This window comes from Artibeus jamaicensis, unplaced genomic scaffold (genome assembly GCF_021234435.1).
Source record: "Artibeus jamaicensis isolate MK-2021 breed Jamaican fruit bat unplaced genomic scaffold, CSHL_Jam_final contig_469, whole genome shotgun sequence".
NCBI lineage: Eukaryota > Metazoa > Chordata > Mammalia > Chiroptera > Phyllostomidae > Artibeus > Artibeus jamaicensis.
Window position 1 is genome coordinate 583,195 of NW_026521847.1, and position 21,906 is coordinate 605,100.

Consider the following 21,906-nt stretch of genomic DNA (forward strand, 5'->3'; position numbering starts at 1 on the left):
CACTCCCCATCTGTGCACCAGCCGCAGGACCCCTTGGGCCCCTGTATCTCTTTGTATGTCCCCAGCTCCTATGCCCTCTGAGGCTTCTGTCCTCTTTTCATCCCTTAGAGAGACCTGAGCAATTCTTTTTTCCCAGACAGACACAGGCAGATAGCATTTCAGAGAAAAAAAGATTTATTGGGCTTGATCGAGGCTGCAGACATTGTCTCATGGGGTGTCTAGTCAAGCAGTGCTGGCCCTTCAGAACCCTCATGTTCTTCTAGAGCCCCTCAGCCCCTCAACTACTCATGTTCTCTCTTGGTCTTTCTTGTGCAGTGCCTCTCAGCTTCATATCTGGGACATATTTATCTCTTTCTCTTCTGATGTCCCTCTATTATTACCTTCTCTCCATTCTCCATAAATAAATAACTTAATTTTTTCTCCTCATAAATAGTCCCCTCTCCCTGCCTCCAGACATCCACCCAAGCTCCCAACATGTCTGCTCCCCTGCACGCCCAGGGCTAAGCCTTTGCACTGGCAGCACAGAGCAGAGCTCGGAGTGGGAATCTCTAGGCAGGCTTAAGTCCTCAGCCGAGCACTGAGCACTGAGCAGAGCACTGGGGTGATTCAAGGAGGAGGGAGTCCTGAGGTGCCGAGATTCCTTCGTCGGAAGCTCCAGGTCATGTGAGCTGGGAAGACTGGAGACTGTTGGAATAGTCCAAGGAGAGGTGTCGCAACCCTTGAAATAATCAGGATGGAGGCGAGATGGGGAGAAGGCCTTGAAACCAGTTTTTTCTTTCTAGATTTTTCTACAGAGCGAAGGCTCCAAAGAAGACACTACTGGGACTGAGGAGTAGGTGGGAGACGCCGTCTGTGTGAGTGGAGAGCTGGTCCCCTTGGGTGAGCAGGAACACTGCCCCCTGGTACACTGAACGTACCCAAGGTCCCTGTGGCCCTGGGCACACAGACTTCTGAGCACTGAGGAGAGATACGTGGAAGGGGTACTGGGAGGAGAAGAGCTGGACTTCATGGGTCAGGTAGAGAGGGGTGGGGGTGGCCTTGGGGAAGCAGCCTTCCCCGGAGAAGACCACCTGGGAATAGACAAAGTAGAGGCCACTGGTGGGGACCAGGAGTGAATTGTTGCTCAAAGAGAAGCCGTGGCGGAGGAAGGCACGATCTGTGTTCGCTCTCCAGCGCAGTGAGTTCTGGGTGCTTGGATCTCCTAGGAAGAGCCACAGGCACATGTGTTTGGGGGTGGGTCAAGGACCTGGGGGTCAGAGGTCTTAATCCCCAAAAAAGCAGATGCTGGACTGAATTCCTGAAGGATGGCTGGGAGGACAGAAAGGAGTAGGAGCCTCTGTTTTGGGGGGTGGGGAAAGTTGGGAAAAGGTGGGGTGGATAGATAATTGGGTCCCTGAAGGAGGTTAGAAGGGGGCCGAGGGGTACATGTCTGGGAGGGCAAGAGGATGTTTACCAACAAGGTGAGCAGCAGGTTTGAGGGTGCCTTGTGCGAAGTGCTTCTGGGAGTGATAATGGGCAGTCCGTGCAGCTGAGAGGCCAACATCAGGGAGCCCCTAGGGGGAGAACAGAGTTTGCTGGGCTCTAGGGCCCAAAGTTCAGCTGGGATACCCCTGCGACCTCCTTCTCCTGCTGCCTCACCTGGGCCTCAGGCAGCAGGGCCAGCAGTAGCCCCAGAAGGAGGAGGAGGAGGAGGTGGGCACCACGCACCCTCAGGAGGTAGAGATGTCCCAATGGTGTCATGAGGAGAACCTGCAGGGAGAGAGACAGTGATTGGCTTGGGGCGGGGTGCTGCATAAGACTGGCCTGCTCCTGAGGAGACAGGCACCACAAGACATAGGGTGACAGACAGAGAAGGGGACGAGATGCAGTCAGGGAAACCCTGAGGTAAGCAGTGGGAGACAGACAGACAGACAGACAGACAGACAGAGAGGTCGCGGCAGAAACAGAAAAGACAGAGACAGAGAGAAAGAGACAGACAGATAGAGAGCCAGAGAAGGGAAACAAACCAAAACCAAACCCACTAAGGCCCAGGCCCAGGCAGGAGGTGCAGGAGGGGCTGGGAAGAGTCCACCGCCAGGCAGCCCAAGGAGATGGGGTGGGAGAGTCTCACCTGCTGTGCGAGGCCCCTGGGTCCCTTTATAGAGGAAGCGGCAGTGGCAGGCAGGCAGCAGGCGGGTTCTAGGCCAGGGCTGGGGCCGGGGAAGCCCCCAGGGCTTAGAAGATGCTGCCGTTTCAGCCGAAGGCAGGAAAGGCTGAGGCCTAGGAGAGAACCGCAGGCTGGGGGCTCAGACAACTGAGTTCTAGGAAGGGGAGTGGGGTCAGGGGAATTGTGGGCTGGCAGGGCCAGGGAGTGGGGTCAGGCTTAGGAGTTCCAAAGAAAGACAGTAAATTCAGGGGAGCCAGAAGAGTGTCAGCGGGGTGTGGGCTGGAGGCCTGTTTCCCTGAAGAGTGATTATGTATAATACCTCAGTATCCTTGGCTCATTACCAGCTTTTCTGTGTGTCCACTTCCTTTTCTTTACCCCCATCCTTGTCCCAAATGGCCCAGATCACACCTGTCCTGGTGTGAGTACTTTCCAGGTTGTCTGGCATGTTCCATATCAAGAAACCTGGGACATACCCCTTTCCTAGGACATTCTGGTTTATGCCTGCTGTCCTAGTGAAACAACTCACGGAGCCCATTTCAAGGTGTCCTGGAAGATAGATGTATGTCCCCCTTCCCAGAGAAGATGCCACTCAGCCATGTACAATGAGGCCCTACACCGCACCCCCAGGTCAGACTTAAGTAACCGCACACAAACACATTCCGGGATCAAGGAGTGTGGCAGCCCAGCCATTGGCCTTGAAGCAGCATTTGTAGAACCAATACATTGTTTTAAAATTAAGGATTTCCCTGTTTTTTAAAAAAGATTTTATTTATTTATTTTTAGAGAGAGGGGAAGAGAAGGAGAGAGAGAGAGAGAAACATCAATGTGTGGTTGCCTCTCACATGGCCCCCACCGGGGACCTGGTCTGCAACCCAGGCATGTGCCCTGACTGGGAATCGAACTGGTGACCCTTTGTTTGCAGCTCGTGCTCAATCCAGTGAGCTACACCAGCCAGGGCTTTTTTTTTTTTTTTTTTTTTTTTAAAAACGTGTGACTTAGATATGGTGAGATGCTAATTTTCTAAGAGAATAGCCTGACAGACTTTTCCATATGTTCATAGCTATGTAGCCACCACCTAGTTCAACATGTTCCCAGGTCCCCAGAAGTTTCTCTCAAGCTCCTTCCCAGTTAATATCCTCCAGAGATCACCAGCCACTTTCTGACCTCCATTACCGTAGATTAGTTCTTCCTGCTTTGGAACTTGAGGTAAATGAAACCACACAGAATGCACTCACTGGAGTTTCACTCATTCCAGGCAGCACTGTCTGTGAATGCCATCACAGCATGGTCACACAGGTCACAGTGGGTCTTCACTGTGGAATAATTCCTATTTAGAGTCTGGTGAGTAGACTCTTATTTATTTATCTATTCTCCTGCTGAGGGGCATTTGGTTTGGATCTAGGTTTTAGCTGGTATGAAAACCACTGATGTGAACATGAGCCAGTTATCACTTAGCTTATAAGTTGCAGGCTAAAAAAAAAAATCAGGTTTCTAAACAGGATTTTATTCATGTTTCATGAGATTGAGAAAACAATAATCACTCTTACTAATGGCAGTTATGCTTTCATTTGGAGAGTTTTGGAGGGGCTGGTCCTAAGGGTGGCAGTGATGGAGGCCAAAACCTTCCCACTCCGGCACTGGGCAGATTGCCAATCTCCTCTGGTACAAAGTCCCTGAGGGGTCCTGTGGCTCATAAGTAATATTCAGGATGTGTACAAACTATTTTCCTGTCTTCTTTCCTCTACCTTAAGTTCTGCAACTTTGCCTTTCATGCCATACTAGTCTTATCTATTATTTCTTTTTGCTCTCATTCCATCTCCTTAGCTGTCTTTCTATTCCACTAACATTTACTGAACATCTTGTACAAGACCCTGAGAATAGTCTTTCTCCAGGACCTCGAAGCCCAGTGTGGGAGACAGGAAAGTTATCAAAAAATTACAGTAAGGTATGATAAGTTCTGTGACAACAGGCTCACGGCAGTCTACAGAAAAGCCATCAGACTTGAGGAGAGGTGATTCAGGCATTAGGTACCAAGGCAAAGAAAATGGCAAGGAGTATTCCAGATAGAGGGAACAGCTGGTGTGACTCAGTGGATTGAGTGCTGGCCTGTGAACCAAATAGAGCCGGTTCAATTCCCAGTCAGGGCACATGCCTGGGTTGCGGGCCGATCCCTAGCTGGGGCGTGTGCAAGAGGCAATCAATCAATGTTTCTCTGCCTCTCTTTCTCCCTTCTTTCCCCTCTCTCTAAAATTAAATAAATTAAGAAAAAAAGACCCTATTAAAAGATGGTATGGAGTATGCTGAGTTAGGCTATTGGGTACAGATAGAAGAGGAAGCCACAAGCTTGGGAGGGAAGCTGAGAACTCATCCCGAAGGTCTGAAACCACAAAAAGAAGTTTGCATTTCATTCTAATTATGATGGAAGCCACCAAAAATTTTGAGTAAGAGAGCGCCCTACCAGATTAATGTATTAGAAAAACGAGTCTGGCAGCTACACAAAAGGTAGACTGAGGTAAGGGGGTGCTGGAGGGGAAACCAGAAGTGTTCAGACCAGTTAGGAGGGTTTTGCATAACCAAGCAAATAGGTGACAAGAGCCTGCATTTATACTGAGACCACAGCAGGAGAATGGAAAGAAGAGAGTTTCTGGGCACAATCTACAGGTCTTGATGACTGAGCAGATGTGATGGAGGAGAGTGGTCACAGATGCCTCTTTTAATTTTTGGGTCTGCATCTCAGCTTCTTATTCTTTTAACCTGTCTGTTGTGTCCCGACTGGTTTCCCACCTGGTCTGCGCCCCTTTCTCTGTGTCCCTCTTTCTCTGGGGTCCTTTTTCTCCCTCTCTAATGGTAGGAGCTGACAAATAGAGACCTCAGCTCTCTAAAAATCTAAAAGGACATTGCAATTACCAGTGAGACATAGAAATGGGGAAACTGAGGTCAGAGAGAAAGACTGATGCATCGATGGACAGAAAGGGGAAGGTGAGGAGCAGCAGGGAGACATGAGAGACAGAGAGGAAGGAAGGGCAGAGTTGGGCCAGGCCAGCTGTCACGGGGCTTGCGCTGAGCTGAAGGATGCTCCTTGACATGGGCCAATCTTGGTTTCAATCTCAGTTTCAGAGGTTATGTGAAATTTGGTTTCTTTCTTGGGGTGGCCGGCAGTTGGTTTGGGGCTTTCCCTGAGTGGGAGTGGTGATGACTGGAGTCTTGTGCTCCAAACTCAGGGAAATACAGTCTCTACAGTGGTCTCTGTGGAGAAACCAATGAAATCTCTGAGGCTTCCAATGAGGTTGAAATGACATTAGTCTGAAACCTAAACTTAGCCTCAAAAATCAAAATTGGGATTTAATACCAACTTTGACCTTAACCCAAATTTAACCCCAACCTAAATCACAACACAAACTCAACCCTAATGCCGAATCTAAGTACATTCCAATAAATGAACCCCAAACAAATGTATTCTCTAATCTAACACAACCTGTATCTAGAGCCAATCTTCAAACAAACCGATCGCCACGTGTAACCCTATAGTTAACCCTGGCTCTAAATGTCAGCCCAGTCTGAGCCACAGACCTAAAGTTGAGCTTTATCCTGCTTTGCCCCATTATTCACCCATCCCTCCATTTAATAATAACTCTTCATTGGGAGGGTACTGCATCCTGGGCACTGATCTAGGTAGGAGGGGTATTGTGGCAATCCAGTCAGACACTGTCCTGGCACTCCTGGAGCTTATATCCTAGTGAGGCAAGGTGAAAAAGAAATAAACTGAAGAGAAATCAGTAAGACGTGCTGTGAGGAAGTAAGACAGAGGTGTGATAACAGTGGTGGGGAACTACTTCAGACACAGTGGTCAGAAAAGTCCTGAGTAAATGGCATTTAAGGTGGGACCCAAATGACAAGAGTGATTGGGTGGAGGTTTGGAGGAAAAGAATTTCAGGCAAAGGGAATAGCTTCTGCAAAGGCCGGAAGGTGGGCACCTGCTAGGAGTGCTGAAGAACGGAAAGGAGCCACTGTGGCTGGAGCAGAGAGAGGTATGGGAGAGGGCTAGGAAATGAGGTCAAAGGGGCAATCAGGGCCCAGCTCACACAGGGCCAGGCAAGGAGGGGTAAGCATCTGGGTTTTGTTTAACTATTCTTTGTTCCAGGAAGCTTCGAAGGATGTCAGTGTGTGAGTGTGTGTGCAAGTGTGTATGTGTGTGTGTGAGAGAGAGAGAGAGGGAGGGAGGGAGGTCTGAGGCAGAGGTGATTGGATTTATGTTTTTAAATGATCACTGTGGCTCCTCTGTTTAGACTAGATTGTAGGAGGCAACACTGAGAGCTGGAACACCAGTTAGAAGACAATTACTATAATCCTGGAGAGAGATGGTGGCAGCCAAGAAAAATTTGTCTACTGGAGAAAAGAAGACAAATTTGGGATATACTTCAGGGGTAGAATTGACAGGACTAGATGATAGATTGGATGGATGGTGGGGGTGGGGGTAAAGATGGGGGAGATTGGGAGAGATGCAGGATTCTGAAGGGGTAGGAGAACCAAAAGTTCAATTTTGGGTTTGTTAAATCTAAACCTATTGATCCAAGTGGAGATGTCACTTAGCGGTTGGATTCAGTCTAGATTTCACAAGCGTCAGAGCTGGACAAGCTGGACAAGCAAAGCAGGTGTTTAAAGCCGTGTGGCTGGATGCCTTACCTTGCATACTCCCATAGGACACCTTCAAGGTATTTATATTTTGCCATAATAAATGCTTTATGTCTTCCATTTTTAAATTCCAGAAGTAGCAACCTCTTGCTTCTAGGGGGCAAAACTGTCTAGATTTTGTCTGCTTCTGAACTCTCAGTGGGATTTACCTCCCTAGATTAGATTTCCTATTCTACAAGGAGACATCTATGGATCCATTTTACATTCTGTGGGACTCCTCTTATATTCAAATCCTCTATTCTATTTTTGAAAGCATCTTCCTCTGGCACTTGGAAACCTGGATTTCTCCTAACGATGCTCCTCCCTCTGGTGAAGCCTGCCTGCTTCCTTCCACCCCCATCACTAGGGGCAGCAGGCAGGGAAGCCCGTTTCCCTCCCCCCACGCCACTGGAAACTCCTCCTCTCAAAGCCCATGTCTCCTGCATTTGCCATGCTCTTCCTGTGTGCACGCAGTCTTCTCCACCAACAACTCTACCATGCTGTTAACAACTTGTGTATCTAACTCAGTTTTTCTCCATATCTTATCCCCTACCACCATTTTCAGAGACTTCGAAACCACAAAGATGAAATTTATACTCTGGTCTCTCAATGATTCAGCTTTGGAATCACTTACCTACCTGATATTCTAGCTAGGAGACCTGAAACACTTGACTTGGGTAAACTTAATGGCCTCGTCCTTAACTGTTTCTCCTAAGCTGCCAAGCATTGCAGGAGTCACGTCACCGTAAGAGACCTACAGCTAATCCTATCTGACCCGAGAGCCCCGTGTTTCACACTGCAGGTGATGTTCTAAGTCTCCATGCCTCTTATGCTCTCCATTCTACCTCCTTCATCTCAGTTGGTGATGCTGTCATCTATTTCACTGTGCTCAAGGCCATGCAAGGTACGGCTCCTGACTTCTTTTACCTTTATGTTTGATCTTTCCTTTCTTCTTGAGTCCAGGAGTGCTCTTTCCTTTGTACTCTGTATCCCATTTCCTGTCTTTATTGTATTCTCTCTCCTCTTTCCTGTTTTCAGTATCTTTCTCTCTTCATGCTCCTCCCCTTCATTTTACAGATGTTTTTTCCTTGAGAATAAAAAATCCTTTTTTTGTCTCTCAAATGCCCACTCCATCTCTCACCTTCCATGTTTGTGTGCTGTCTTGAGACTAACCCCTTTAGGAACTGGTAAAATTTTCCTCATCTGTAAAATTCGTGGGTTGAACTAGAGAGTTTTTAGTTTCTTCTGTATTCACCATTCTATGACTTTGTACCCACTACCTCCCTTTCCTCACCTCCCACTCATTCCTCATCTTATGTAAAGTGATTTCTGTACCATTGGTAAGTGGAAACTACTTTCTTGAAATTTGTAATCATCTAGTTCTTGAACCTAAAGGATCTTTTCAACCCTCACCTACTTGATGTCTTTGAAGCATCAGATGTGGCCCCTGCTTGGAATCACACCTCCTTGCCCTACTTATCTGACTGCTCCCTGATCTCGCTCCTTCACTGGTTCTTCTTTCTTTGATGACCCTCAGGGTTTATCTGGTCACCTTCTCTTTTGGAAATCCTGTCAACTCAGAGTTTCAACCTTCATTGGGAGGAGTAATGCCCAAATCTATTCTTCCAGCCCAAATGTCCCTCTTGTACTCCATGCTGGCTTGCCAGAGAACTCCACCTGCGTGGCATGCTAGCACCCCCGGCTCCGTGGGTTTCTGTGGGCACTTTATTACCCTAAGGCAGCGATTTTCAACTGGTGTGCTGTAAGAATTTTTAAAACATGCAATACCTCATTATTCAATGAGGGGCACTGACCTGTCTCCTTAGATTATCAAATTAAAAGATGACAACACCCAACACAACAGCCCCCCAGCGTGAATAAATAAAAATAATACACATCTTTTGTGTACTACAGAATGTTAAGTTCAGGTGCCATGAGATGAGAAAGGCTGAAAATCGCTGCTCCAAGCAGCTGTAGCTCCCATTATTGTGCGTAGTTGTCCCACTTATACTTGTGTAGTATTTGTTTCGTCAGACCACGTGCGCTGAGAGCAGTGACTTTATTTCACTTATGTTCATTGTCTAGCAGAGCGCCATGCTTCTGTCGGCTGCGGAATACAAATTTACTGACTGAGTACGTGAGATGAACTCCTCACCTTCCCCTGGGACACGCAGCTCCGCGGTTTAGGACAACTTGCCCTTTCCAGTCTTCTTGGCTCAAAACTTGCCAAGTCATTCGACTCCTTTTCTCTCATTCTCACCACCAATCAGCTGCCATGTCTTGAATTACCCTCTTGAAGTTTATAAAATCTCTGTCCTCTTTGAATCGAATTAGCAACCCTTTGGTTCACAGCCTGCACTCAATCCACCGAGCTACACCAGCCAGGGCCTGTTTCCTTTTAATGCCATTTGGAGTTATTGAGACCTGTGCAGTAAGTACGCACTAGTCTTAGAGCAAGATGAGTTTAATGATTCCATTACTCTTTAGCTGTGTGGCCCTAAGCAAGTAACAGGACATGGATGAGCCTCAGTTTCCTCATCTGTACAGTGGAGACTCACTCCCACCCTTCTGGACAGTTGCTGGCAGCATTACTAATGTTAAGAAAGGAACCTGCCATGGTCACACATAGGTGTTCAAAACACTGCTGCTGTCTTCTTCCCTTAGAGCCTGTGCCAGCAGCACTCTCTGGCACAGTGGTCACAGTGCCATCGCACACCACACAGGCTGAATCCTGTCCCTCCAGCACCTGCTCACTCACACCTGTGCTTCGTCCACCTCAGGATACTCTTTTCCTGAACATACTGCTTTTCTGACTTCCTCCTCTGCTCGCAGAAATTCTCCCCATTGGTCAGTGCAAGCTCTCATGCCCTCCCTGCCTCTTCTGTACCTACCATGCCTCCCCTGTGGGGCTGGAAAGTTGAAGCAGAGTTTGAATTTATCTCTGGGCTACTTGATGCTCGGTTAAACTGTACTGAAGAGAGCCCCTCTGGGTCCTTTTCCTGACTTAACCCAGACCTGCCTTGACCCCAATTCCCACACAGTCCCTCTCGGTCTTACCAGTCTCATTCTCAATTCTGTTTCTCTAACTGAAACCCAAGGCGTCCTCCCCTGAGAACTGACTCCTCGCTCCAACTCTAGAGGACATGCACTCTTCCACCTTCCCAGTGTTTCACGGTAGGCACTGAGTCACCCCTTGGGGATCCCTGGGTCCCCTCCCTGCCCCCACTGTGGTGGACAGGATGCCTGCTGCCTGGCCCCAGGGGGTCAGAGGAAGCCAGGGCCTCTAGGGCTCAGTATTTTTATCAGCCTAGGAAAAAGAGACACAGAAGCGGAAACCGTGTGGTCAGAGAAAGTGAACAGCCCTCATCGCAGGGGAACCCCCAACAGGGCTGGGGGCCAGACATCAGGGAGAAACACTGAAAACAGGGAGGTCTGGGGGGCTCGGTATCAGGGCTTATTTTGTTGTGGTTTTGTATAACTCTTGCACACGGTTGGTGATATGTTGAAAAACCAGAGAAAAACCTGGACAGAGGAGCAAAGTTGGACACCAAGGTTTTCTGCTGTTTACCTGTCAACCTCCAGCTTTGGATCCTAACCCCTGCGCACCGCCCCCCCGCCCCCCAACTTGAGCTCTTTGCATGCCACTTCCGAAATCTCCAGCCTGTGAAAGGAACCGGACGCCTGGGTCGCTCACAGCTCAGTCTCTTCTCTGAATCACAGCAGCTTCCTCTCACAGGCTCTTTCTCACCAGCCCTTCCTCCTCCTGCTCCTGGAACATCTGGCTGGTCCTTTGGAGGCCTTGGGCCTCTTTGCTCTGTCTTCTCCAAGGGTTTCGTGCTCACCCCACGTTCCTGAGCCATGTTCCTGAGGCTGCCCCTCCGCATCCTCCAGAGCCCTCTACCCTTGGGCTTCTCCTGTCTAGGCTGGGGCCCCAACCTGAGAAATAAGTTTCTGATTCACAAGCTTCTCTGATGTGGACAAGTGCAGACTGCACAAGCCCGCTCATGCCAGTACTCTCAGTCCTGCCCTTTCTCTTCACCAAGTTTGCTGCTGGGCCCTGGGGCCGGCGGTGGGTTTGGTGCTGTCCACAACTTCCTGTCCCAGTCCAGGGAGCGGGAGTGAGAACTGAGTATGGACAGTGGGAGGGATGGTGCCCTCAGTCCTCTGTGGGAGTTCTACACCTTCTCCTTCTACCCCTCAGGGCCTTTTCCTCAGCCTCGGGGGGGGGAAAAGGAGATGTTTATCTGGAAGGCCATGCCTGCCTGCCCAGAGATAAAACCCAAATTTGGGATGGGGACAGAAGCTGAGGGAGGGAGTTGAGAACTGAGGCTGTCAAAACAAAACAAAACCTCAAAAAGTGTTTGGAGGCTTTGGCCAGAAATAAATGATAAAGATTTATTCAAGGGTTTGCAAACTAGAAACGTAACTAGACAAAAACCCAGAAATGTTTCTGAAGAAGAAAGAAAAATTAAGAATTCCTATAGTAAAAAGTGTATCCTTGAGAACTGTCAGTCCTGGATTCTAGGCTTGGTCCAGGAAAGTCATCCGTCAGCTGTCAGGTGGTCTGGATGATGGACGTCGGGTGAATGTATATGTGAGTCCTTCAGGGGTAATCAGAGGGTTATCTGGAGGTCAGATGTGTGCCCAGGCATTGAAGCAGGACTGGAAAATTAAGAAGTTTTAGTTCCCAGGCTAGTTAAAATGAGAAGAGAATCATTTCCTGAGGCCTCAACCTACCTGAAGTTAGTTTTTAACAACTTGACTACACTGAGTCCATCTTCACTCTTTTCTCAGGGTCTGGAGGAGAGATAGGAGTGACCTGGAGGGGAGAGACGGCCTCAGGTTGGATTCCGTGTTGCCCAAGAGCAGACAACCCAGGTTACATAATTTGGCTCTTTCCGCCTGCTTCCCCTGCTTCTAATTTTAGCAACTGAAATTCCACTCCCCCACAGAGCTCTTCCTCCATCCATCCTGCTTCTATCCTCTGACCTCCTGCAACCTCCTTATGTCCCCCAGCTCTGGCTGCCCCCAACTTGGACCATTCAGTGACTCAGCAAAGGGAAAGCCCTGTCTATGCTGGGGGAGGGGTGTTACTGGGGAGGAGGATGTGGTTCTGACTGGGGAGGGGAGGGGAGGGGAGGGAAACTGGGTTTGTTCCTTCTTCTTCCTCTTTTTTTTTTTTTTGCTTCTCTTCACACCTATTTCTCCAGTGACTGATTGCAGAGGAGAGCCTGGCATAGGGAGTGGTCACGCTGGAGGGCAAACTGGGCCTTCTTAGGATCAACCTTATGGGTGGGCAAGCAGGGGGTTTCTTGTTGCCAGCTGAGGGCACATGTCGGTGCATGCATGCATGCATGTCACAGTTGTGTGGGAGCTGTGGGTTTTGGCTGGTGGGGCGGGAAAGGAGATGTCATGGGTGATGAAAACCACAGCAATGGAAAAAGGCAGAGGAGACACCAGGAGTGAGATGTGAACCAGGTCTTATTAGGAAAAGGCCGTCGAGGAGCAGTGGTGGTGGCCTGGCCTCCCCACCCCCGCTCACTGCCAGTTTCACTCCCACCCCATATCCTCTGCTGTGCGGCATCTGCCTGGCCCTCATCATTCCTCTCTCTGACCGTGCCCTTCCCTTCCTGCCACCCTGCCCCTACGGCTGCATTCTCTGCAGTTTCTCCCTGCTTTCCTGTGGTCATTTAAGGGCCCCTGAAAGATTCAGGGCCCAAGAAAGGGCTGTCACAGCTCCCATCACCTCCCAAGTCTCAATCTGGCTCCATAATTACTGCTGGAAGTGGTCAGGGTGCCAGCAAATGCACTGGACCCTCAGACACACCTGCTCCCCCAAGGGGGGGGGCAAGCCCTGGCCATCAGGATTGCAGCCATGGACTCTGGGTCTCCTCCCCCAGGATGGGGCCTGGGTACATGATCTAAGTGCCAGAGGCTCCCCTACCTGCTCTGTGGGGTGTTGGGCCCTGCGCCCCGGGCCCCTGAGAGCCTGTGGTGCTGGCCTGGCCTGGCCGTGCCTAGCTTCTCACAAAGCTCCTTCTCTGCAGCTCTGGCTCACTCTTAGAAGAGCCACTGCTCCTTCTGTTGCCACCAGCTGAGACTGGAGCCCTTAGCCTGTGGGGTCTTCAAGTTCCCTCTGCCTCATGTTGCTGCAGCTGCTGCTGACACTTCTGGGCATTTTCCCAGGCCAGGTGATCTGTCCAGGCTGAGAAGGACTCAGGTTCCTGGGCCTCTTGGGAAGTGGCTGGTGTTTGGGAGGGTGGGATGGGAGTGGTTAGGAAGAGTCTGTGAGAAGGTCACGGGGAAAGAGAAGCAGGGTGGGACAGAGGGAGGGCGTATAGGTAGAGCAGCCTGTAGGGAAAGGCAGCTGTGGCTGGGAAAGGGCTCCTCACCTTCAAGTGGCCCAAAGACCTCCTGCCATTCCACTCGTCCTCTAGCTCTCCCTGCGGCTTCTGCCTTCATTGTGCTCCCTGGATGCCTTGTCTTCTTCCTCCTCTTCAGCAGAATCCCAGGGTGGAGCCCAGCCCAGAATTTGCCCAGGGGTTTCTCCATCCTTATTCGTTATTTCCATGGCAGATGGACTACAACTCAGCAGTGGCAGGAAGAAGTCGTGCAGGCTGTTGGTGGCAGAGCAGTGAGAGGAGTTAGCTGGGGCCCCCTCCTTGGCAGGGTACCATCTAGATCTTGCCGGTCACTCACCCCCTTCTGGACCAGACCAATTATTTACTGACAGTTTACCACATGCATAATAAGTGTGGTAGTTTAACATATCCTGACCCGTGTCCCCACAAACTATTTTAGTTTCCTGGAGGGTTCTACTACGTCAAATGACATTTTCTGGCCTGCCCGCAGTCACCCAGGGCAATGTCAAAAACCTCCATGTACTCCATTTTTGGCCTGAAAAATAAGGTCACTCTCTACCTCTTATTGTGTTTGTCACCCCACATTATAATCCAGATGGTAAAATATCTGAACATTCTATTTTATACCATTAAAAGTCTACAGATATATAAAAGTATCTTTTTATGCTGCTTTTCAATAACTGCACAAAATGAATGTTTTTAGGGGAGTTTCCCTTGGCCAGCCTTTCCCAGGCCATGCTGAGAGGAGAGAGGGGAGATAGAGGGTCCAGATCAGCAATGAGTGTGAGCCACAGAAAAGTTCCTAGCAGCAGAGCAAGCTCTTTCCAAGTGACTGCTGGCCCAAGGGCAAGCTGTGGGGCAGGAGGGAAGGGACTGAGACAGAGGGTCCCTCCCAGGGGCTGTCTGATAAGAGACTGGGGGAACACAGAAGACAGACTACCGTTGCTGAGCTCCCCCTTCCTGTGCCCCGGCCTCACTGCGCCTGCTCCAGTGTAGGCCGGCTCAGGGCTGTGCTGTTGACTTCACTGCCAACCCAGGCACCTTACTCCTGGCCAGGCCCACCTGCCAAGGCCACCAAGGCCACCAAGCACCTCTTCTACTCTTGGGACAGAGGAAGGTGAGTGAGGCACCCTCTCTTCCTGTAGATCTACTTACTCTCCCTAGGGCTGGAGGTCCTTAAATCTTTTGTGGTACCAGGAAGTACTAGCTATCTAGGAAAACGATGGGACAGGAGAAGGGCTTCTTTGTCACTGCCAGGAAGGCAGGAAGACAGAATGGGCCCAGTCGTGGCTGGCGACTGCCTATCTTCTCGCACACTTGAGTGCCATGCACCCAAACCACATCAGGATGAGGGGGCACTCCTCTTTATCACTGATATGATCTGTCACAAGCCCTCCCAACTTGTCCCGCCCAACAAGTAGTCCCATCTTTCAACTGCTTACTCCCTCCCAGGGTTCCTGGCAGGTATGAGAATGGGTGCATGCTCAGTCTTGCACTGATGTTTTTAAGTTCACAGGTTTTAAGGCTTCCAACTATAAAACATAAGTAAAATATGATACAGGATATTATATAGGCACTAAAAAGGATGTCTATGTGTGGAAATAGCTGGCTACAAAACTGTACGTAGGGTCTGATTATAACTGTGTGAAAAAGAGACCAAATGCTGTGACTGAAGAACACTGGCTGGAGACGTGCAGATTCCAGTCTCTGGGTGGCAGGACTGTGGGTGGCTTCTCCCATCTTATTTAATGATATTTTAATGTGAAAGGGATATGACTAATGTAAAATTTTCCTCTCATTTAGTTATTATTTTATCCTCACTCAAGGACATGCTTCTTTATTTTTTATTTTTAGAGAGAGGAAATGGTAGGGAGACAGAAAGGGAGAGAAACATCAACTGGTTGCCTCTTGTACACACCCTGACTGTGGACCAAACCTACAACCTAGGTATGTGCTCCGACTGGGAATCAAACCCTTGACCTTATGGTTTGCAGGATGATGCTCCGCCCAACCAGTCAGGGTGCTGGTTTTTTTTTTTTTTTTTTAATTTTTAAAGAATGAAGAATACATTTAATCACTCTTAAGGGTTTGCTGTGGTCCCTTCCAATCTTGTATTGGTGTATATAAATGCATACATAAGACAGTTTTTTTTTTCAGAGACCTGTGACCACACTATACATATTATTTGACAACTTGCTTTTTTCACTTAACACCTTATATTTTTCCACAAGAGTAAACACAGATGATCTCATTCTTTTTTATGACTGTGTAGGGTTCCACTGAGCATGAAACAAACGTCTCCCACCACTAATTTATAGACTTGTTTCCAAAACTGTTCAGCCTCATATACATCTCTGTGGACTCCTCACGGTATTTCTGCGGGGTGAGTTCTCAGAAGTGGAATTTCTGAGTAAAGAACATGCACGAGTTTGCCAAACTGCCCTCAAGTTTGTGCCAACATACACCCTTACCAAGAAAATGAGTGCCTGCATCGTCTACCAAACTGAATCTCATTGACCTTTTAATTTTGCCTATCTGACTGATTAGAAAATGATTCTAATTATGAAACTTTCTTTTCCATATGCTTTTTGTGTTACTTTTGTGAATGACTTGTTCACATATACTTTAGATATCAACCCTGTATGTCTGTTACAGATATTGTAAATATTTTCTCCACTAACAAAATTTTTATGTACAATATGCCAAGGTTGTGAGTCCGATCCCCAGTCAAGGCACATTCAAGGATCAGCCAATATATGCACAAATAAGTGGAATGTCAAATTGATGTTTCTCTTCCCTCCCTCTCTCTCTGAAATCAATCAATATAAATAAATTTTAAAAACTTAATGTAGTTAAATCTGTATCAATAACTTTTGACTTCATTATTTAGAGAAATGTTTTATTGATTATGCCATTACAGTTGTCCCATTTCCCCCCTTCATTCCCCTCCACCCTGCACACCCCTCCCCCACCATTCCCCCCTTTCCTTTATGTCCATGTGTCACAAGTTCTTTAGATTCTATATTTCCCATACTATCCATGCCCTCCCCGTCTATTTTCTACTTACCGTCTATGCTACTCATTCTCTGTACCTTCTCCCCCCTTCTCCTCCGCCCACTCCCCTGTTGCTAGCCCTCCATGAGACCTCCATTTCTATGGTTCTGCTCCTGATCTAACTGTCTGCTTAGTTTGCTTTTGTTTTAGGTGTGGTTGTTAATAACTGTGAGTTTGCTGTCCTTTCACTGTTCATGTTTTTTTAACTTCTTTTTCTTAGGTAAGTCCCTTTAACATTTCATATAATAAGGGCTTGGTGATGATGAACTCCTTTTGATCTTATCTGAGAAGCACATGCCTATAATGAAAGCGCTGATAGAAAATAGGAACTTGGAAACCCCCACCCCTTCTTGCCTTAAGGTCTTTCTTGTTGCTGTTCCTCTTCCCCTTCTGGTACCCCTATAATTTGGATGTTGGAATGTTTAAAGATGTCCTGGAGGTTCCTAAGCCTCTCCTCATTTTTTTGAATTCTTGTTTCTTCATTGTTTTGTTTGGTCGTTTTTTTCTTCCTTCTGGTCCACTTGCTTGATTTTAGTCCCAGTTTCCTTCCCGTCACTATTGTTTCCCTGTGCATTTTGCTTCATTTCACTTAGTGAAGCCTTCATTTGTTCATCTAATTTGTGACTAAAATCAACCAGTTCTGTGAACATCCTGATCACCAGTGTTTTGAACTCTGCATCTGATAGGTTGGCTATCTCTTGGTCGCATAGAAGTATTGGCTCTGGGGCTTTGAGCTGTTCTCCTTGAGCCATAATGTTTTGGTCTGTTTGCTCCTATTACATATGAGGTACGGAGCCTTAGGTGTTCACCAGTACGGGGCAACTCAGGTCGCTGGGTTGTGATGCTGTATGTGGGGGTGGGGTCAGAGGGGCAATGGCGTTTTTTTCTGCTCACTCTTGGATTTCAGTCCCCTCTGCTGCTTCCCACCAGCAAATTGGGCCCTTCTGGTGCTGGTTCCTGGGTGTGTGGGCTTGTGCACCCTCCAGGACCCTGTGGGTCTCTCCAGCAAACTCTGTGAGGCTGGGAGCCTCTCCCGACACATCAACCCTGAAAGTTTTTCCAATTGGTGCTTTTAGGCTTTAATTCCCATCGCTGGGGTTCTGCGTTGCGTGTTTTGTCTCACTGCCCGTTTTTTCACCTGGTTTATCTGCGAGGTCAGCCAGCCACACTGGGTCTGCCCGTGGCCACCCCACACCTGGGATCTGCCAACCACTGCCTGAGCGCTTGGGTCAGTCCGCCGCTTTTTTCCTGCTCATCCCCATCTGCTGGTTCCGCCCCTCTTACCCGTCTGGATGAATGGTTTGTTGTTGTTGGACTTCAGTACAGTTTAATTTTCTCTCTGTTTTGGTTGCGTTATGCTTTTTAAATATTTGTTGTTCATAAACTTGGTTGTGCGAGGAGGTACAATGTTTCCACCTATGCCTCTATTGTGGCCAGAAGTCCTTGACTTTATTTTATTTTTAAGAAAATTTTCTCCATTCCAAGATTACTAAACTATTCCAGTGTGTTTTTTTCTACCATACTTACTTTTTTGAGAGGGAATTTAAAAAAATTTTAAAAGTACAAAGCATAGTATAATAAGTATCCATATTTCTACCACAGGGTATGTTAACATATTGTCATTTTTGTAACACCACTTTATTTTATTTCATTCCTTTTTTTTTTTTAAAGACTTTATTTATTTATCTTTAGAGGGGAAGGGAAGGAGAGAGGGAGAGAAACATCAATGTATGGTTGCCTTTCATGCGTCCCCTGCTGGGAATCGGTCTGCAAGGAACTGGTCTGCAACCCAGGCATGTGCCCTGACTGGGAATCGAACCGCGATTGTCTGGTTCGCAGGCCCGTGCTCAATCCACTGAGCTACACCAGCCGGGGCTCATTCCTTTTTTTAAAAATGTTTATTTTTATAGGGAGGAGAATGGAGAGAGAAAGTCAGAGAGAGAAACATCAATGTGTGAGAGATACATCAATCAGTTGCCTCTTGTACTCTCCCTACTGGGGACCTGGCCCACAACTCAGGCATGTACTCTGACTGGGAATTCAACCAGAAACCTTTTGGTTCACAGGCCAGCACTCAATCCACTGAGCCACACCAGCCAGGGTAACACCATTTTATTTTAAAGAAATAAAGCCATCATAGGTAAGCTAAAGTTTTCTTTGATGATGCCTTCTAAGTTTTATTGCCCCCAAAGGAACTGCTCCCATGAATTTGGCATGTACCCTTCCTGTAATTATTTAGGTGCTTAATCTGCTGTAATTTATTTTTAAGGTAGGTGTGAGGAAGGACTCTATTTTTTCACCTCCCTCCAGTGATTTGAAATGCCAACTTTATCATCAATTTAGCAGTACAGATCACCTTTTTCCAATGTACTTTTATATTGGGAAAAATAAATATGAAAAAAATGTTCTGGAGTATAAATGGACTTTGTCTTAGTGATGAAAGACTGCTCTTCCCCATCCCCATAACGAGATGATTTCTACCTTAAAGCAAAGTTCATACTAACTGGTATAAGTCACTCAAAAAACCACCAATATCAGAAGCTTATATTGAGGACAACTGACTGAGGCAGGTGCAGAGGAAGAAAAGGTAACTGGGCAGGATGGTCACAGAGTGCTTCCAGGAGGAGGTGTGGCTTATGTTGGGCTGAGAAGGTAAAATAACTTAGCAAAGTGGAAATCAGGTGGATGGGAAGGCAACAGGCAAGAGACATAGGCCTGTGAAAAACATGCGGGGGTCGGGCGGTCCCCGAACATAGACCCACGTAGCTGGAGCTGTGGGTTTGAGGGTGTGCCATGGGAAGCAATGTTGGAAAGGCAAATGGAACACAGATTAGATGGCTCAGCCACCTGGAAAAGAGGGCCGCAGCCTACTTCTGCGTGAGGATCAAAGTGGGTAAGGGATGATGTATGTTGGCCACTGTGCCGCCAACACAGCAGAAGTGTAGTGAATCTCACATTTAAAAAAATCTGTATCTATATGTCAGGCTGGTATTGGATTTTATCCTTTTCGTAAAGATTGTGAGAAAATGACCCTGTTTTTCAGTGTTTGCTAGTTCTTTTTGTATGTAGAGAATGGTAATTGTTGAAGATGTGTTTATAAAGGGGTCTCTGATAGCTGAGACAACTTCCCGACGAGGTGATGGGTCCAAAGAGAAGTTACCAACAGCCCAAAGGTAGGCGCCATTCACCAGCATCTCCCTGGTATGACAACTCAGCACAGCCAACCCAGCAAGAACAGGCAAATCCCGCAGGCCTAACATAGGAGCTGAGGGGAATGCTGTCTTCTCAGGGGATCCTAGATCATTTCATCAGTTAAAGAAAATTGCATTTAAAGGCACAGTGGTTTCTAAAGCAGGCAGCAACGGAATGAGATGGACCTTTTTACTTAGGAGTTAGAAGGCCCCCTGGTGGCAGGGCTGGCAGGGACCAGGAGAAAGTAAGGCCCAAGAGGATGGACAGCGTGTGAGATAATAGTATTAATCTTGCAGGCTTCTGAGAATTCAATACAATGAAGGAAGCACTTACCATACAATGAGGGATATTTTTATTATTCAAATAGCCTTAATTGAATAATATCAGAATAAAAAAAAACACTACATATCACCTAGTTAGTGCCAAACTGCACCAGGTTCTTGCCTCTCTTATTCACACCGCCTGTGTTTTAGAGGCAAATCGGGCTCACAGTGAGTTGCCAGTCCCAGTCACACAGCCTGCAGTGGCAGGCCTGCAACTTGGATAAGGTCTCTGGCCTGCCTCGGGGTGCTCGGTTCTTACTACCTACAATGCCAGTTCGGCTAGATTCCTGCACTTAATAAACTTCCTCTCTTTGTTTTTAAGTTAAGAAAATCTCAGTGCCAGCCTACCTCACTTATATTGGGAGTGGGTTCCTAGACTTGGGGAGCTGGGAGACGGTACTAGAGGCAATCAAATTAAGTGAAAGTTGTTCATCCCAACCTAGAGGTTCTCCTCTAATGCTCTTACTCTGGAAGAAAAATCCCCAGATGGGAAATGAGGGTTTCCTTTTCCTAAGGAGGGTTATACCCCTACAGAGCTGCCTCCACTGCCACTACAGAATCAGGAAACCGCAGTGTCAAAAGTTTTTCTGGTCTCCATGTTTTGGGATTTGATAGAGCTGATCTGAATGTTCACACACTGTATATTAGGTAGCCCAGAAGGGCCTGGGCAGCCCCAGGAACCAGACACATGAATGTTTACAGCAGAAGGTCTAGATACTGACATCAGTACAATAAAAACATATTACTTCAGGTTAGGTTTTGCCACCAAATGAGTCTGGTGGCAGACTGATTAAAAATGTTTGTTTCTCAGAGTGTGTGTGAGTTGCATCACTGTGGGTCAGGGAGTGTGGATCTGGTGACAATAGGAACAATACGGCCAGTATCAACTGAGTGCTTATCTCGTGTACTGCTTCAGTTGGTTCTCAAAACACTCACCCCAGCAGGGGCCTATGAACACAGGCACTACCGCTGAATGACTCTGTAATGTATCACACAGCATCACACTCTTGCTGGCCTGCCTGTGTTACAATCCCTGCTCTACCACTGTAGCAAATTACTTAACTTCACTGTGCTATATCCTCATCTGAGAAATATTAGTACTTATTACCTTGTAGGATTATTGTGAGGATTAAACAAGTTACTTTGATTAAAAGAGTTACTCTGTGAAAAGTGCTGGCCACATAGCAAGAGGTTGTTCTTATTTAATTTTGCACATGGTAAACTAAGCCTCAACGAAGTTTGTGTTGAGCTGGAATTTGAACCCAGGCAATCTAACTCCAGAGCCTATCCTCTATGCTACTTTTTGTGCTACAGGCAAACAACCCCTCAAAAGACAAAGTAGCTACTAATTTAGAAAGATGTGAAATTTGAAGACCAGTTGCTGTTTGAGGAACGATGGGCTCTTCAGACAATGGTGGCTCAGTACTGTAATGGCACAGGTGATAGATAGCCACATGCCAACTCGGTCAATTACCTAAGTCCCAGGACCAAATAACTAGCTCATTTTTCAACTGCTGGCCTTCATTTCAGACCCAGTCAGTTACTCATGACTCACCATCAGAGCCCTGGTGGGCAGTAGTAGCCTGCAGCTCCTCAGTCCAGTGGCGATTGTGGTGGGCGGGGTCAGTCCGGAGCCCGAGAAGCCGCACCGGCCCGCTGCAGGTGGGGCCCGACATCTACCTCAAGGCCTGAATGTCGCTGCAGGAGGGCCTAGGCGACCTGCAAGCCAAGTACCAACGACGGAAGCGACGCAGAGCGCGGCGGCAGGAAGCAGAGGCCATGGAACTCCTGGGCTGAGAAAGCAAAAGGCATCGTGGGACCGCAGCCTTGGCGGCCAGGCCCCCTCTCCCTCTGCCTTTCCCTCCGTCGCTCCCTTTGGTACCTGGTTTTTACATCTTCAGCAAGAGGTGACGACTGTTCTAACACGCATCCCTTACAAGGTGATAAACTTGAAAATTTTTAAGGAGGGCTGGGGTCAAATATTTAATTTTTCCATGTAAAATTGAAAGGACAAATTATTACTTTGCAGCTCATTGAAAAAGTCGAATTGAGACTGATGGGGGAAGTTTTTATAAACAGAAACTTGAGTTACAAAGTTGTAATTTCAAATAAGGAGCAAGAAATTGAATATAATGTACCCGGCTGACTGACGTGGAGG

The 21,906-nt window shown here is 47.6% G+C and overlaps 1 protein-coding gene across 4 annotated transcripts; it reads right to left on the bottom strand.

Moving 5' to 3' along the window:
• Positions 1–183: 183 nt before the first annotated feature.
• On the bottom strand, positions 184–21,392 carry LTA (lymphotoxin alpha). 4 transcript variants are annotated; one of them, XM_053667408.1, is made up of 8 exons: positions 21,304–21,392; positions 13,210–13,434; positions 12,762–13,061; positions 11,555–11,636; positions 2,111–2,259; positions 1,639–1,749; positions 1,454–1,553; positions 184–1,201 (listed from the first exon to the last, which is right to left on the bottom strand). In XM_053667408.1, exons 6-8 carry the CDS (start codon positions 1,738–1,740, stop codon positions 789–791), a joined length of 615 nt encoding a protein of 204 aa, XP_053523383.1. In that variant the 5' UTR covers positions 1,741–1,749; positions 2,111–2,259; positions 11,555–11,636; positions 12,762–13,061; positions 13,210–13,434; positions 21,304–21,392; the 3' UTR covers positions 184–788. The 4 variants fall into 4 exon arrangements, with proteins under 4 accessions (XP_053523383.1, XP_037007266.1, XP_037007265.1 ...); XM_037151371.2 differs by lacking the exon at positions 12,762–13,061; XM_037151370.2 differs by lacking the exons at positions 11,555–11,636; positions 12,762–13,061.
• Positions 21,393–21,906: the final 514 nt, after the last annotated feature.

Coding starts and splice junctions, on each gene's coding strand:
- LTA (XM_037151370.2), bottom strand. CDS start 13,369: ATGGAGAAACCCCTGGGCAAATTCTGGGCTGGGCTCCACCCTGGGATT. Junction 1,554..1,638: donor CCCTGCTGCCTGAGGCCCAG/GTGAGGCAGCAG, acceptor TTCTCCCCCTAG/GGGCTCCCTGATGTTGGCCT. Junction 1,202..1,453: donor ACCTGCTGCTCACCTTGTTG/GTAAACATCCTC, acceptor GGCTCTTCCTAG/GAGATCCAAGCACCCAGAAC.